The sequence below is a fragment of the Schistocerca serialis genome, chromosome 2, assembly GCF_023864345.2.
Source record: "Schistocerca serialis cubense isolate TAMUIC-IGC-003099 chromosome 2, iqSchSeri2.2, whole genome shotgun sequence".
NCBI classification, from domain to species: domain Eukaryota; kingdom Metazoa; phylum Arthropoda; class Insecta; order Orthoptera; family Acrididae; genus Schistocerca; species Schistocerca serialis.
The window spans coordinates 1067085737-1067101806 of NC_064639.1; the positions used below are offsets into that span (position 1 = coordinate 1067085737).

Genomic DNA, 16070 nt, shown 5'->3' on the forward strand with positions numbered 1-16070 from the left:
AGTGACCGAAGGTACCATGAGAGCTATGAACTGGGTAAAAGAAAGGTGTTGTGGACGACATGCATCTGTTAAGGCTTGATGTCTTACTGAAGACCGAAGCGCGCTTGAATAAGAAATCTGTCCCTATCACTAGGCCAGAATCGCACTACAGCTGTATGAAGAACATGATAGTGAACTCACGCAGATTTCTTGGCCACCAAATTATCTTGATATGAAGTGGATGCAGTCGAGTTCCAACTCTCACCCATATACCACTGATTAGTAATCTACGGTAACCGTGTACATTGGGCATATTCATCTGGTGACACTTACCCTCAAAAATCTACCAGTGTTTTATCGAATCCATGCCACACAGAATCGGTAATGGATTTATTTCCAAAAGTGAACCAAAACTAAACTAAGCATGCAGTTATATTTCTTTACCTCACTGTTGCATGCATGACTCACTAAATTACACTACTGACCATTAAAATTGGTACACCACGAAGATGACGTGCTACAGACGCGAAATTTAACCGACGGATAGAAGATGCTATGATATGCAAATGATTAGCTATTTAGAGCATCCACACAAGGCTGGTGCCAGTGGCGACACCTACAACGTGTTGACATGAGGAAAGTTTCCAACCGATTTCTCATACACAAACAGCAGTTGACCGGCGTTGCCTGGTAAAACGTTGTTGCGATGCCTTGTGTAAGGTGGAGAAATGCGTACCATCACGTTTCTGACTTCGATAAAGATCAGATTGTAGCCTATCGCGATTGCGGGTTATCGTATTGCGACATTGCTGCTCGCGTTGGTCGACATCCAATGACTGTTAGCAGAATATGGAATCGGTGGGTTCAGGATGCTAATACGGAACGCTGTGATGGATCCCAGTGGCCTCGTATCACTAGCAGTCGAGATGACAGGCATCTTGCCCGCATGGCTGTAACGGATCGTGCAGCCACGTCTCGATACGTGAGTCAACAGATGGGGACCTTTGCAAGACAACAGCTATTTGCACGAACAGTTCGACGACGTTTGCAGCAGCATGGATTATCAGCTCGGAGACCATGGCTGCGGTTACCCTTGACGCTGCATCACAGACAGGAGCGCCTGCGATGGTGTACTCAACGACGAACGTGGGTGCACGAATGGCAAAACGTTATTTTTTCGGATGAATCCAGTTTCTGTTTACAGCATTACGGCGATCGCATCTGTGTTTGGAGACATAGCGGTGAACGCACTTTGGAAGCGTGTATTCGTCATCGCCATACTGGCGTATCGCCCTACTTGATGGTATGGGGTGCCACTGGTTATGCGTCTCGGTCACCTCCTGTTCACATTGACGGCACTTTGAACAGTGGACGTTACATATCAGATGTGTTATGACACGTCGCTCTATCCTTCATTCGATCCCTGCGAAACGCTACATTTCAGCAGGATGATGCACGACTGCAGGTTGTAGGTCCTGTACGGGCCTTTCTGGATACAGAAAATGTTCGACTGCTGCCCAGGCCAGCTCATTCTCCAGATCCCAGACCAAATGAAAACGTCTCTTCACAATACGCCAGTCTCTACTCTTGATGAACTGTGGTATCGTGTTGAAGCTGCATGGGCAGCTGTACCTGTACACGCCATCCAAGCTCTGTTTGACTCAATGCCAAGGGGTATCAAGGCCGTTATTACGGCCAGAGGTGGTTTTTCTTTGTACTGACTTCTCAGGATCTATACATCCAAACTGCGTGAAAACATAATCACATATTAGTTCTAGTATAATATATTTTCCAATGAATATCCGTTTATCATCTGTATTTCTTCTTGGTGTAGCAATTTCTATGGCCAGTAGTGTGCATCTATTAAGGCTTGATGTCTCACTGAAGAGCAAAGCATGTTTGAATAAGAAAACTGTTTCTGTCACAAGCCCAGAATCGCACTATAGCTGTTTGAAGAGCATGATAGTGAACTAATGCTGATTACTTGGCCACCAAATGAACTTGATATGAACTGGATGGATTTGGCCACGAAATTAACTTGATATGAACTGGATGCAATCGAGTTCCAACTCCCACCCATATACCACTGGTTTTTAATTTACAGTAACTGTATAAACTGGGCATAATCATCTCATCATACATACCCTGAAAAATATACCAGGGTTTTGTCGAATGCATGGCACATAGATTCGCTGCTGTATTACATTCCCAAAGTGAACTAGCATGTAATTAATGATGCTGTTATAATTCTTTACCTCATCATTGCATGCATGAGTCGCTAGATTATTTGGTGAAAGACGTAATGCTTATAGCTAAGATTGACACTGTTCACAAATTTTACTTACTTTTTGCTACAGATATTTGAAGTTAGATACAAGCCTGTTCCCTTCGCAGACGCTGCCTCCATCACTACGGGTGCTGTCGCTAGAAGGCAACCGCCTGTCGCACATCCCGAGCGTGGCGCTGCGCAACTGCACGCGCCTGCTGCACCTCAACGTGGGCTACAACCGCATCGACGAGGTGCGCCCTGAGGACTTCGAGGAGTGGGCGGCCGCGCTCGAGACGCTGCTGCTGCGCAACAACCGCATCGCCGCGCTCGCCGAGCACGCGTTCGCGCACGCGCCGCGCCTGCGCGAGCTGAGCCTCTCCTTCAACAAGCTGGGCCACCTGCACCCGGAGGCCCTCGCCGACCTCGCCGACAGCCTCGAGAGCCTAGAGATCAGCTTCGGGTTGGACCGCGAGGACTTCCCCGCGGAGTTCTTGAGGCCACTGAGGGCGCTCGCCTGGTTGGCACTCGACAACAACGAGCTGCGCACAGTGGGGCAGACCGACCTGCACCCACTCTCCCAGCTGCAGTACCTCAACCTCGAGTCCAACAAGCTGACGCGCCTTCCGCCAGGGTTCTTCCACCCTGAGGTATGCACAGTTATTCTTTACTACTGGCGGACTACAAGATAGACACATTTCCATTTACTCTTCATCTGCGTATTGGAAAACCCATTTAATACTGCAGATATTGATGCTCTTCTTTACTCCCAATATATTTATAGCTACGCATTACAATGAAATTGTTAGTTTTCAATCGCCATAAGTTCAGGAAATCTTTCTGCCCTGTAGTTATACATACGTATCTTTATAAAACTTTCTGGCAGATTAAAACTGTGTGCCGGACCGAGACCCAAAGTCGGGACCTTTGCCTGTCTTGGCCAAGTGTTCTACCATTTTAGGTACCCAAACACGACGCAACCCCCATCCTCACAGCTTTACTTCTGCCAGTACCTCGCCTCCTGTTCTGCAAGGTTCGCACGAGAGCTTATGTAATGTTTGGAAGGTAGGAGGCGAGGTACCGGCAGAAGTAAAACTGTGAGGACGGGGCGTGAGTCGTGTTTGGTTAGCTCAGATGGTAGAGCAATTGCCCGCAAAAGACAAAGGTCCATAGCTCGAGTCTCGGTCCGGCACATAGTTTCAATCTGCCAGGAAGTTTCATATCAGCGCACACTCCGCTGCAGAGTGAAAATCTCATTCTGGACGTATCTTTATTTTTGAAATCCTTGCCCAGACTTAAAAATCATGGATTCACTACAGAATTGGTATTAGTTTGTTTTGATGGTATCTCATCAATTTAATGAAGCACTGCTAAGTAATTACATGGTCATTTTCGAGAAACATGCTACCAATATAAAATTTAAAGAGAAGTTACATGAGATTAGCATAACAGGCACAAGTCTGACTCATTAAATGATTCAATGCAAACTGTATTTTGGGTCTCAAATGGCTCTATATGAAAACACACATTAACAATGTTACTTATTAATCAGAAGGCATTTTAAATTAAATTTCCGTAGTGCCCTCTTGTGTAGATGTACTGGGACTGCGCTGGTCAGATACTTAGAAAATAACTACAGGCAGCCTTTGTTTTATGAAGCATTTTATTTGACTACCAGTTTCGGTGCCTCATTGGCAGCATCTTCAGGCCCCTATAAATTTAGATAGATATGACATCTAAACATCTATGCTATTATAGGGATCACTGCTTTCCAATGGCTACCATAGTTTTTGAAACTTCTCTGTAGATGTGGGTGCTCCACACCTCTCAACGACAAAGAAGCTGGCTGTGGCCTCACCTATTTGACACGAAAATTTAGGTTTATGTGGCTGATACTGAGGCTGTCAGATGGGTAGGTCTACTTCAGTTACAGAAATACTGAGGAGGGAATAATTTACACCTGTTTGCTTGAAATGAATTAGGAAACTCATTTAAAATCTTAATCATGTTATGACCATGTAGTCACAGTATGGTCTGTGGAGTGGCTGTGGGACTGCAAATATACTTTATCGGTGTCACAGTTTGTTAATAACTTCTATTAAAGAGACTCTTAGAAACCAAGGTGTATAAGTAACTATACGTTATTTTGAGTGAATGATGTTCAAAGTTAAGACACTGCACAAAATTCCATGAACAGCTTGAGAAAAAATAAATATTTGCAAAGTTTTGAAACTTTAATGCATTCCTTGTCCAGAACAGTCAGTGCTGAATTTTGTTAGTTACTAAGTGTTCATCACTGATTAATTGTTATGGGTCACAGTAAAATAAATAGGAAAACTTTAATGGCATGCAATAGCTTAACAGTTGAGTTGAACATGCCTATGAGATTACTGCAAGTCTGTTTCTAACATCCAATCATGTTTATTTTCTGAATAACAATCAACTTCTTTATGATTTGATTAAGGGGATTCAGTGTTCTTGCAGCTCCATGATATGGATGTTTCTGGTAAAATTCATGAATTACTGGTGGCATAAAAAGAAGTAGAGTCAGTAGGTCTTTGTACTTCGTACTTCAGATATTTTAACTTAGGTTGTTCATTATTTATTTCTAGAAAAGGGAAGATGTTGATATTTCTGCCACAACGATGTGCTTTCTCGTTATTAACATTTTGAGATTTTTCCATCTCTTCATTGAGAGATGCTTAGTGAAACAAAATGAAGGGTGTCTTCTTTTGAGAATTAAATCACTGCATTTCTTTCAAGCCTTTCACTGAGTCCTTGAGGTAAGGATCTCTTAGTGTGATGAAATCATTGTCAATCATCTGGACTATCTTGAATTTCCTGTTGGCTTTGGAAAAGAGAAAACCCACTCAACAGGTACAAATTCTCAAAAATTCTAAAAATCTTTGTTGCTTTTCCAAAATATTGGTGTCATTCCTTGCAGAAATGACGATAAATCATGAATTTTTGTTCTACATTTTCAGCATCTGTATTCAGGGTACTGTAACTGCATACCCTAGCTTTGTCACTGAATGCTGTGACGTAGTTTACTCACAAGGACAATTAACTACGTATTGGAAATTACACAAAGTAATTTCTTAGAATCGATGAGCGCCTGACTCCCACGCAAGTTGTAAATTCTTGCAACTGCAGAGTCTAAATTGTGTATATAAAAATTGTAGGTCCACAACTGTGTGGCATAATACGCTCTGCTGCCAGAAAGCCTAGCTATAGTGAGTGTTTTTTGTAGGTCAAAACATACCAACGTCTTTTGTTCTCTAGCTGCCTGAGCCTCAAGGAAATGTAATTCCTTTTCAAGGGTCGGTGTCTGAACACTCTTAGGGTCTCCATGGACAATCAATTTTTGCAACTTGTCACATATCATACAAGTATAAGTACAAGGTGTATAGAAACCTAAATTTGAGCCTGTATTGTACACAAATCTGTAGTGAATCTCTTCAACAGCTGGTGAATTATTTTCTGCACAAAACTCTTTATAGATTTCCTAAATTTTGGTAATATTTAGCCTCGTATCCAATTACTTAATGTAAGGAAATTTCTTTCTACTATAATGAGCAGATGTACATTGGAAATGAGTTTATATAGTCCTCAAAAATTTGAATCGTGTTTCTTGGTTATTTATGTTCTTACAGTCTTTTGTAGGAACTTCAGTGGGAGGTTTCGTAAAAAAAACATTGGTAACCTGTTTGTTACTTACATCCAATGTCAGCAAGAAATACTGTTTACGTACTCTGAATCCTTTCAGACTGTATGTGCAGCTTACTTTATTTTTGCATGGATGGTTCTTTTTTTGCCTCATTGGCTCTTGTACTGAAACCCAAGACTTATTGAATGAAGCTTAGAGATTCCAGCATCTAGATTCCCATATTCATCAAATATTTGTAGTATCTCACCTTCATTAAGCATTTTCGTTTCATTTAAATCTGCAGTTTTTAACAATTTGTTCATGAACTTTCCACTGCCAGTGCGTAAGTTGTTTACCTTCATTTCGAAGACTGGAATTTTTATTTCTTTTCCAACTCTCCAGTTTTCTTAATCTCTTCCTTTCCTTTTGATATGGCTATTCACTTCCAGTAGATTCATCAGACTCTTCATCAGCTTCAATAGATTTCTCGTCGTCGTTGTGTGCATAAGAAGTAAACAGTGCTACGTATGTATTCTCTATTCCTAAAAACTTTCTAACCATACCATGAACACGCAATGTAGAGAGTATACTGCTTAGCGATGGATATTAATACATGTCCTTTACTTAATTAATAAGAAAGTATTTGTAAATTTATTTACTATAAAATACTTAAAGACATGGTGAAACACTTACAATCACTTAAATGAGTTTTCTGTTCACTCTCTTCTGTTTCACACATTTGACACAGATGTGCACCTGTTTTGTACACTCTGAAACGTCAATAATATTAATCAGTTTGTAGAATCTGGAATAATAACAATAAATTCCAAGGAACCAAAATAATAATTTTAAATAAAACAGCTTCTCTTGAAGACTCAGCTAGGAACTATTTGTTGTTTGGAATCACTTGGTAGCCAAGAGATGTAAGTGCGCTTATATCCTTGACTTGCAAAAAAAAAAAAAAAAAGAAAAAAAAACAAAAAAATTTGGTTATCAGTCTTCTTTTCAGCCACTAGACGTCAACACTGAACTGCTTGTCAGTTTATCTTGTTGGTCACGTAGAATTGTGTTTGTTTTAACTACTGAAATCTACACTAACCCCTAATATTAAAAATTTGTCACTTACAATCCTTGGCTTCTAAAGATCTCAGCGACGATTACCAAATTAATAGAGTAACACAATCGTAAAAGATTAATTAAAATGAGCACAGGAATTATGAAACCTTGACCGGTTCCCACTCAATAAATTCCCAAATCAGTTGCTGCACAAATGAATAACAATACCAGTTCAAATAACAGTAGAATTGAATCACTCTTCAAACCTACCCTATAAGGTTTCGTAATCTATAAATGAGTTCTCGCTCGAAATTCTCTATTAAAGAACCAAAAAAAAAAAAAAAATAAAAAAATGGGAACTTTAGAATCATCGCTAAAGAACCGTAATGTTACATTCATACGTAAGGTTTAAACCACATCAAATAAATTTAGTTCAAGGAGTAAGACCATAGCGAGGTACGCATTCACATTGGCTAGATACAATACCTCTTTAGCATTGGACAGACATGTGTGGCCCTACATTATGAAAAAATATCAAGCAGGAAGATCATAACAAGAAACTAAAAAAGCTAAACACTAAATAAGGAAAATTAGTGCATTCACTAACTCTAAGAGTTTGGCAACGCAGTAAAAAATATTTTAGCTGTGTCAAAATCAGTCTACTACAAACTTTCCCAAAACACAAGCGGCAACAACATTGATCAGTTTAAGCCACATAACTTTATCTTAGAGTTAGTGTCCATGCTACAGCATGCGAAGAGATCGCAGTATGGCGCACAGTCTCAAGAACATTACTGGCCAACCCTAAACAAAATAACAGAGAGACTTCAGAGGAATGCGCAACTGTCATAAAAGAACTGTTACTGCACATTGTAACGCACGAGAGTTTATTTGTAGAGTTCAGCATGTGGGGCATATAGCACAAGCCGTAGTCACATATGCACAGTCGACGCTTAGGTTTTGTGGGCGCCTGAAGAGGACCTCGAGGTCCGTCCTCCATGTATTAGGCGCCAACATCCTCCAATGGTCTCTAAAGCCTTGGCCCCACTTTGCCGTCCTTTGGCTGCTGTCTGGAAACTTCTCTCACCGCTACTGCAGTCGCTCTTGTATTATTTCGTAAATAGGTATGACTGCATACATTTCCCAAGGAACATTGCATTGTACTTCTTAATAACACCGGCACTGATGTTTGGGATTTATTCTCCAATACCAGGCTCTTGATTCTCAATAATTATGTCCTTCCTGGATGGCATTATACGAAACGTATGAGCGTAGGTTGTGACACATGGGCAACAGCTTAAGGAAGTTTGGTGTAGGCCGGATGACCATAGCGGTTAAAGCGACAGCTCCCCATCAATCAATTGACTGATTCTAATAGTGACTTACTCATATTTTCCTTGTACGATACATTTTATTTCAGTGTTTCGCAGTTTTACAGCTCTGAAACGTTGTAGTAGACTTACAGTATTTGTACAGCTTTAAACCTAATCAATAACTGACTAAATATTTGTGTACCCTTTTCATATAGGATATCATTATAGACAACTAAGCATGTGGAATAAGCCTGAGTTCATTATTAATATTGTCTGTCAAGCCATTTAAGTATAAAAGAACTGCAAGATAACGTGCTGCGTCCTTCTCATTACGAAATACTAATACCTCATATGATTGCTCTTCCTTCAGCAGACTCTGTTGTATTACTGCATGAAGTGATTCGTGTAAGTTAAAACTTACTATTGCCACCTACTTGGCTTGGTCCACAATTTTCGACATGTTGAGTAAGAAAGGCGGAAGTTATTTTCAGAATCCATGCTCTTTCGCATTGAGTTTGTTACTGTGTTCGATAACTTGACGTCGGAGCTTACTATGTATTTCATGATTATCCATCTGAACGATATTTAATTACTTCTGCCACCATTCTTGTAGACGAGAACCTGTGGTATATTATGCTTAAAAGAGGGCTAACGTAATGTCAAAGACAGTGTAGAATCGGACAACGAATCCATATGACCCTAAAGATTTGAGTACTTCTATTGGCTTTTGCACTTCCTCAAAGTCACTAACGCTATTATTTACACCCCTCATCTCAGCATTGGTGTGAAAAGTAATATCCGGTAATAGCTCTGGATTTTCAGTTCTAGAGAATCATTTGGAAAATTTGAGCACTTCTGCGTTTGCATATCCACTCTCAATCTCTGTTGCTATTTCGTACATGGGTATCTGGTCACTAACTTTGGTGCCACTACCAAGTTGGTTTATTAGCTGTATGTATTAAAGTCAGAGTCTTCCCCTACGTTTTTCACCCATTGGTATCATGGAGGTCTTTCCGTGATATTATTACACATATCCTATTATCCTGCACATTCTTGTTGTCAGTATTTTCCGTACGATCTTTTCTCCTACGATTCCCCATTCCTTATCTTATCAGTCCACCTAATTTTACACATTCTTCCATAGTAGTATATCGCAGATGCTTAGGTCGTCTTCTGTTCCAGTTTCCCCACTGTCAGTGGTTTACTACTGTATACAGAGGGGCCCAAAAAAATGTATCCACTGTTTAAAAGTCCATAACTGGCAAAATAATTGACGGAGCTGTCTCATCTTTGGTAGTGTAATAGTTTGTAGTTCCGGCAGTTGCCACACAAGCATTGTATTGCGCTGTTTTGTTTTGTCAGATGACAGTCGCCAGATAGTCAGTGTTTTGTTCTTAGTTGCACCCAGTTACTCGAGCAAACAAGGCCGGCGCAAGGCTTACATTCAATGAAAGGAAGTCAGTTTTAAAGTAGTATTTTGAGTACGAAAACATTAATGAGGTTCAACGGCAGTGGCGAAATGAGTATCAAACAGAGCCACCGACAAGATTAACGATTCGTCGCACTCGAGACAAATTTGAAGTCGAAGGATTTGTTAAAGATGTACACAGACAACGGTCTGGACGACCTGTAACAGTAACAAGTCCGGCTAACTACCGTCCTGTGTTACAACAATTCACTCGCTCACCAGAGAAGTCTGTGAGACAGCGTGCCAGTGAAACTGGAGTGAGTCGCTCAAGTGTTCGGAAAATTTTGAAAACGGAAAAGTGGAAGTGCTACAACCCACGATTGTTACAAGCAGTGAACGAGGACAACCAAGGTCGTAGAATGAGTACTGCGAGTGATTTACTAACATGGTGCGCAACGATGATTGTGTGGTCTGATGAGGCACAGTTCAAACTCAGTGGGACAGTAAATCGCCACAATTGCATATACTGGGCCGCCGAAACTCCGAACGTCCATGTAGACAAAGCCGTAAATTTGCCAGGAGTAAATGTGTGGTGTGGGTTGTCTTACCGGCGCTTGATTGGGCCATTCTTCTTTGACGGCACAGTTACCGGTGAGGTGTACCTTCAGAAACTTCAGACATCCATTTTACCTGCCATCCGAGAATTGTATGGAGACGGAAGAGTATGCTGTGAACAAGATGGTGCCCCAGCCCACTACCAAAATCGTATTTGGGCGTATCTTGACGAAAATCTACCAGGAAGATGGATAGGCCGTTGAGGTGCTGTGGAGTATCCACCACGTTCCCCAGACCTAACTCCTCTGGACTTTTACCTGTGGGGAATAGTAAAGGACGTCGTTTATCGACAAGAGCGACGCACATTGGATGATCTTCGAGAATTCATCGTACATTCATGTGCAAATATCCAGCTGAACACGTTGCAGTCAGTAATTCGTGCAGCAGTTCGACAGCATCGTTTGTGTGTGGATGTTAATGTGTTAATGGTGACCATTTCGATCAACTACAGTAATATCCTTAAGTTGGACTTTGAGCTACACTTTCACCAAAAATGAGACAAATCCGTCAGTTAGTTTGCAAGTTATGGACTTTTAAACTGTGCATACATTTTCTTGGACCACTCTGTACTACTGTGCTCCAAATGTACATTCTTAGAAATCTGTTCATCAGACAGAGGCCTATGATTGATACTAATAGACCTCTCCTGGCCTGAAATGTCATTTTTGCCTGTGCTGGTCTGCTTAAATGTGTCCTCCTTGCTTTTTCCGTCTTGTGTTGTTTTCTTGTCCATAGCTTCGTCTAATTCTTGAGCAACAATTTGATTGTAAGCTTCCCCCGTTCTGTACTCATTAGACTGTTCATTCCATTCAACAAATCCTGGATTCATGTTCACTTTCATTCAGGATAGTAATGTTATCAGGGAATTTTATTACTGATGTCCCTTTACCCCGGATTTTTAGCCCATACTTGAACCTTTCATTTATTTTAGTCATTACTTCTTCGATGTATAGATTACATCTCCGTCTTACACTATTTTCAATCCGAGCACTCCGTTCTTGATCTTCGAGTCTTATTGTACCCTCTTGGTTACTGTACTTACTGTATATTCCCTCTACCTTATCAAACTTTTTCTCGATATTTCGAACATCTTGCAGCATTTTACACTGTCGAAAGCTTTTTCTATATCAACATGTCCCATGATCGTGTCTCATTTGGTTCAATCTTGCTTTCATTATCAAACGCAACGTGGGAATGAATCTAGGGCAATCGAACAATTCTCATCCCTATGGTCGAAGTCTAGACAATCGCCACCGATCTTGTCATGAAGTATTTGGTTCAAGGTTTCTACTCGATTAAGGACCTATGAGCGACAGCCGATGTGGGGAAAGTTTCGAACTGCGAATTTCGTTGAAATTCCATGACCAGAATTTGTCTTGTCAACATTCTCTGCCAGTCGTTAGAATGTTCTTTGTATGACATCGAAACCCAGATGACAGACATATTTTTTTCCCAAAGTTAGAAAGAGTCCACTATTTGTAGCGACATTTTCCCACATTGTTTGCCAGGAGAGCCTCTTGAGTATGTGCAATTTGGCATCGAGGAATATACTGTGAGGGGACTTCCGATGGCTCCCTTGCCATTTTACTTCAATAAGAGACGCTTTTACTAGTTTCCACGAAAAAACTTTGTTTCGAAATCTGGCAGAAAAATCCGTAGAGAGTCTGGTCATATGGGAAGTACACAAGCAGCCGGACGCGATCACTAGGTTCACTGTGCGATAACAGTGGTGATATTACGTATGAAGTGCCACTTCAGCTGAGATACAAAACACGGTTTTCGGTAACTCCTTGTAGATGTAGATGAAAGTGAACCATTATTTTTTGTAAGTTTCAACTGCAGACGACTCACACACATTTGCTTCTGCCTAATACGGGACACATATGAGACACAGCTGGCTGCCTGTCAGACCAAGTGTGTTGTATTGGTTTAGTATGAATTTCAGCAGCTCTTCAAATTCACTGACAAGTGAAATGGATGGAGTACTATGAATTCTACCTGCATCCACCCCTTCCCTGCACAGGGACGTACACATTTGTCTAAACCAATTAATCGAAAGTATAGAAAACGTAAGTCTGGATGGTCAGATGGGAAACTGAAACACTGGCTTGTCCAAGTGCGCATTGCCACTTTTCTGAAACGAAATTAGGAGACGTAATACTGCTGCTGAGACAAGGATGTACACTACTGGCCATTAAAATTGCTACGCCAAGAAGAAATGCAGATGATAAACGGGTATTCATTGGACAAATATATTATACTAGAATTGACACGTTATTAGATTTTCACGCAATGTGGGTGCATAGAACCTGATAAATCAGTACCCATAACAACCACCTCTGGCCGTAATAACGGCCTTGATACGCCTGGACATTGAGTCAAGCGGAACTTGGATGGCGTGTACAGGTACAGCTGCCCATGCAGCTTCAAAACGATACCACAGTTAGTCAAGAGTAGTGACTGGCGTATTGTGACGAGCCAGTTGCTCGGCTACCATTGACCAGACGTTTTCAGTTGGTGAGATATCTGGAGAATGTGCTGGCCAGGGCAGCAGTCGAACATTTTGTGTATCCAGAAAGGCCCGTACAGGACCTGCAACATGCGGTTGTGCATTAGCCTGCTGAAAGGTAGCGTTACGCAGGGATCGAATGAAGGGTAGAACCACGGGTCCTAAAACATCTGAAATGTAACGTCCACTGTTCAAAGTGCCGTCAAGGCGAACAGGACCGAGACGTGTAACCAATGGCACCCAATACCACCACGCACGGATAATACACCAGTATGGCGATGACGAATACACGCTTCCAATGTACGTTGACCACGATGTCACCAAACACGGATGCAACCATTATGTTGCTGTAAACAGAACCTGGATTCATCCGAAAATATGACGTTTTGCCATTCGTGCACCTAGGTTCGTCGTTGAGTACACCATCGCAGGCGCTCCTATCTGTGATGCAGCGTCAAGGGTAACCGCAGCCATGGTCTCCGAGCTGATGGTCCATGCTGCTGCAAACGTCGTCCAACTGTTCGTGCAGATTGTTGATGTCTTGCAAACGGCCCCATCTGTTGACTCAGGGATCGAGATGTGGCTGCACGATCCATTACAGCCATGGGGATAAGAGGCCTGTCATCTCGATTGTTAGTGATACTAGGCCGTTGGGATCCAGCACGGCGTTCCGTATTACCCTCCTAAACCCACTGATTCCATATTCTGCTAATAGTCACTGGATCTCGAGTAACGCGAGCAGCAATGTGCGATACGATAAACCGTAATCGCGATGGGCTACAATCCGACCTTTATCAAAGTCGGAAACGCGATGGTACGCATTTCTCCTCCTTACACCAGGCATCGCAAAAACGTTTCACCGGGTAACGCCGGTCAACTGCTGTTTTTGTATGAGAAATCGGTTGGAAACATTCCTCGTGTCAGCACGTTGTAGGTGTCGCCACCGGCTCCAACCTTGTGTGAATGCTCTGAAAAGCTAATGATTTGCATATCACAGCATCTTCTTCCTGTCGGTTAAATTTCGCGTCTGTAGCACGTCATCTTCGTGGTGTAGCAATTTTATTGGCAAGTAGTGTAGATGTGAGAGACAGACACAGCTATGTTTCATGACTAGGCCTCTTCGATTTGGTTTATTTTTGGAAAGGCTGTGGGAGCCGTAGAGGGAAAGGACATCGAAATACACGGATACGGTTTTTAAATTTTTTATTTTGTGATAAACAAGTGGGACATGTGGGATCACTTTACAGCATCTTCTTCCTGTCGGTTAAATTTCGCGTCTGTAGCACGTCATCTTCGTGGTGTAGCAATTTTAATGGCAAGTAGTGAAGATGTGAGAGACAGACACAGCTATGTTACACGACTAGACCTCTTCGATTTGGATCATTTTGGGAAAGGCTGTGGGAGCCGTAGAGGGAAAGGACATCGAAATACACGAATAGCTTTTATTCAATTTTTTATGTTGTGATAAGCAAGTGGGACATGTTGCCATCGCTTTACAGCATCTTCTTCCTGTCGGTTAAATTTCGCGTCTGTAGCATGTCATCTTCGTGGTGTAGAAATTCTAATGGCAAGTAGTGTAGATGTGAGAGACAGACACAGCTATGTTACACGACTAGACCTCTTCGATTTGGATCATTTTGGGAAAGGCTGTGGGCGCCGTAGAGGGAAAGGACATCGAAATACACGAATACCTTTTTCTTAATTTTTTATGTTGTGATAAACAAGTGGGACATGTGGAGATCGCTTTACAGCATCTTCTTCCTGTCAGTTAAATTTCGCGTCTGTAGCACGTCATCTTCGTGGTGTAGCAATTTTAATGCCAAGTAGTGTAGATGTGAGGGACAGACGCAGCTATGTTACACGACTAGACCCCTTTGATTTGGATCATTTTGAGAAAGGCTGTGGGAGCCGTAGAGGGAAAGGACATTGAAATACACGAATATCTCTTTTTTTTAATTTTTTATGTTGTGATAAACAAGTGGGAGATGTGGCGATCGCTTTGCACGTGCAGATGCACCCCCACCTGCGCGACGTGCGGCTGTCGTACAACCTGCTGGAGGCGCTGGAGGAGGACACGCTGTGGGGGCTGCCGGAGCTGCGCACGGTGGTGCTGACCGGCAACCGGCTGCGCGCGCTGGCGGGCGGCGCGGTGCGCCAGCTGCCCGCGCTGCTCACGCTGATGCTGGCCGACAACCGGCTGGCGGCGCTGGCGCCCGCCGCCCTCAGCCACCTGCCGGCGCTCTCCAGGCTCGACCTGCAGCACAACCGGCTCAAGGAGCTGTCGCTGTCCGCCTTCCACAACGTCACCGCGCCCGCCACCCATATGGCGCTCAACCTGTCGTACAACGCGCTGGCCGCGCTGCACGCCGCCGATAGCGACCTGGAGATGTACGTGCGGGTACTCGACCTCTCCCATAACCTGCTCTCTGAGGTGAGCCACTGCCCGCAGGGGGGCGCACTCTGCTCCGGACTGCGCTTTCGCGGGCCTCCCGCCATTTAAAAGGCATGTACGTCGCCTTGTGTACGAAAAATCCATTATGTCACGTGTATCTTAGAGGTGAAGGTCGTACAGGGATAAGTAAGGTTACAGACGATGACAAAATGCATACATATAACATGAGAACACGGGAATCGCCGTAACCGAATTTCCCAGAAACTTCGCACAATGCAACAGGGGTCAAAATAAGTGAACACGTGTCTCGGCTTATCCGTAGATATTCGACCATTTCTGGGAAGAGAGGGTGAAGTTTTCGAGGTACTGTATGTGCCTTCTATCGAGCTGAAGCAATGACACGGTGGCTAGGGACTTGGCATCACACTTTTGTATACTATATTCGGAAACCGATTATTATAATTATTTTTGTTCTTCACTTATCCACCCATGTCCATAGAAGACTAATACACGTTGTTTTCCATTGTATATTGAAATGACCTTGCCATCATCAGCCGGCACAGGAACGTACAACCTCCAGACGGAGGCTGCGGCAGAGGGGTGGAGATTATATAAAGTCGGCTTCCATCAGAGGTCAGTGACACACCAAGGACGCCTGAAGATGACAAGAAGTCGGCTTGCCGAAAGATCGCGCCTTTTGGACGACAATACCCGGCTGAATATCCGAGAAATTTTGTGTATCGTGCAAGAATGATAACAGACGCTGATAACCTGCCACATGGGCTGAGCCACCTATGCAAGATCTTCAGGGACAATGGCTATAACTTCCATCAAATAAATGAAATGATTTCAAGCACGACCACCGACGAGGAGTAAGAAAAGAAAC

The 16070-nt window shown here is 42.7% G+C and overlaps 1 protein-coding gene across 1 annotated transcript in view; it reads left to right on the forward strand.

The window, feature by feature from the left end:
• The window catches only part of LOC126456628 (chaoptin-like), a 176992-nt gene that overhangs the window by 111625 nt on the left and 49297 nt on the right, over nt 1-16070 (forward strand). The window contains exons 6-7 of the mRNA XM_050092371.1: nt 2374-2895; nt 14804-15223. Coding sequence (XP_049948328.1) covers nt 2374-2895; nt 14804-15223 — 942 coding nt within the window. The remainder of the gene's footprint in view (nt 1-2373; nt 2896-14803; nt 15224-16070) is intronic.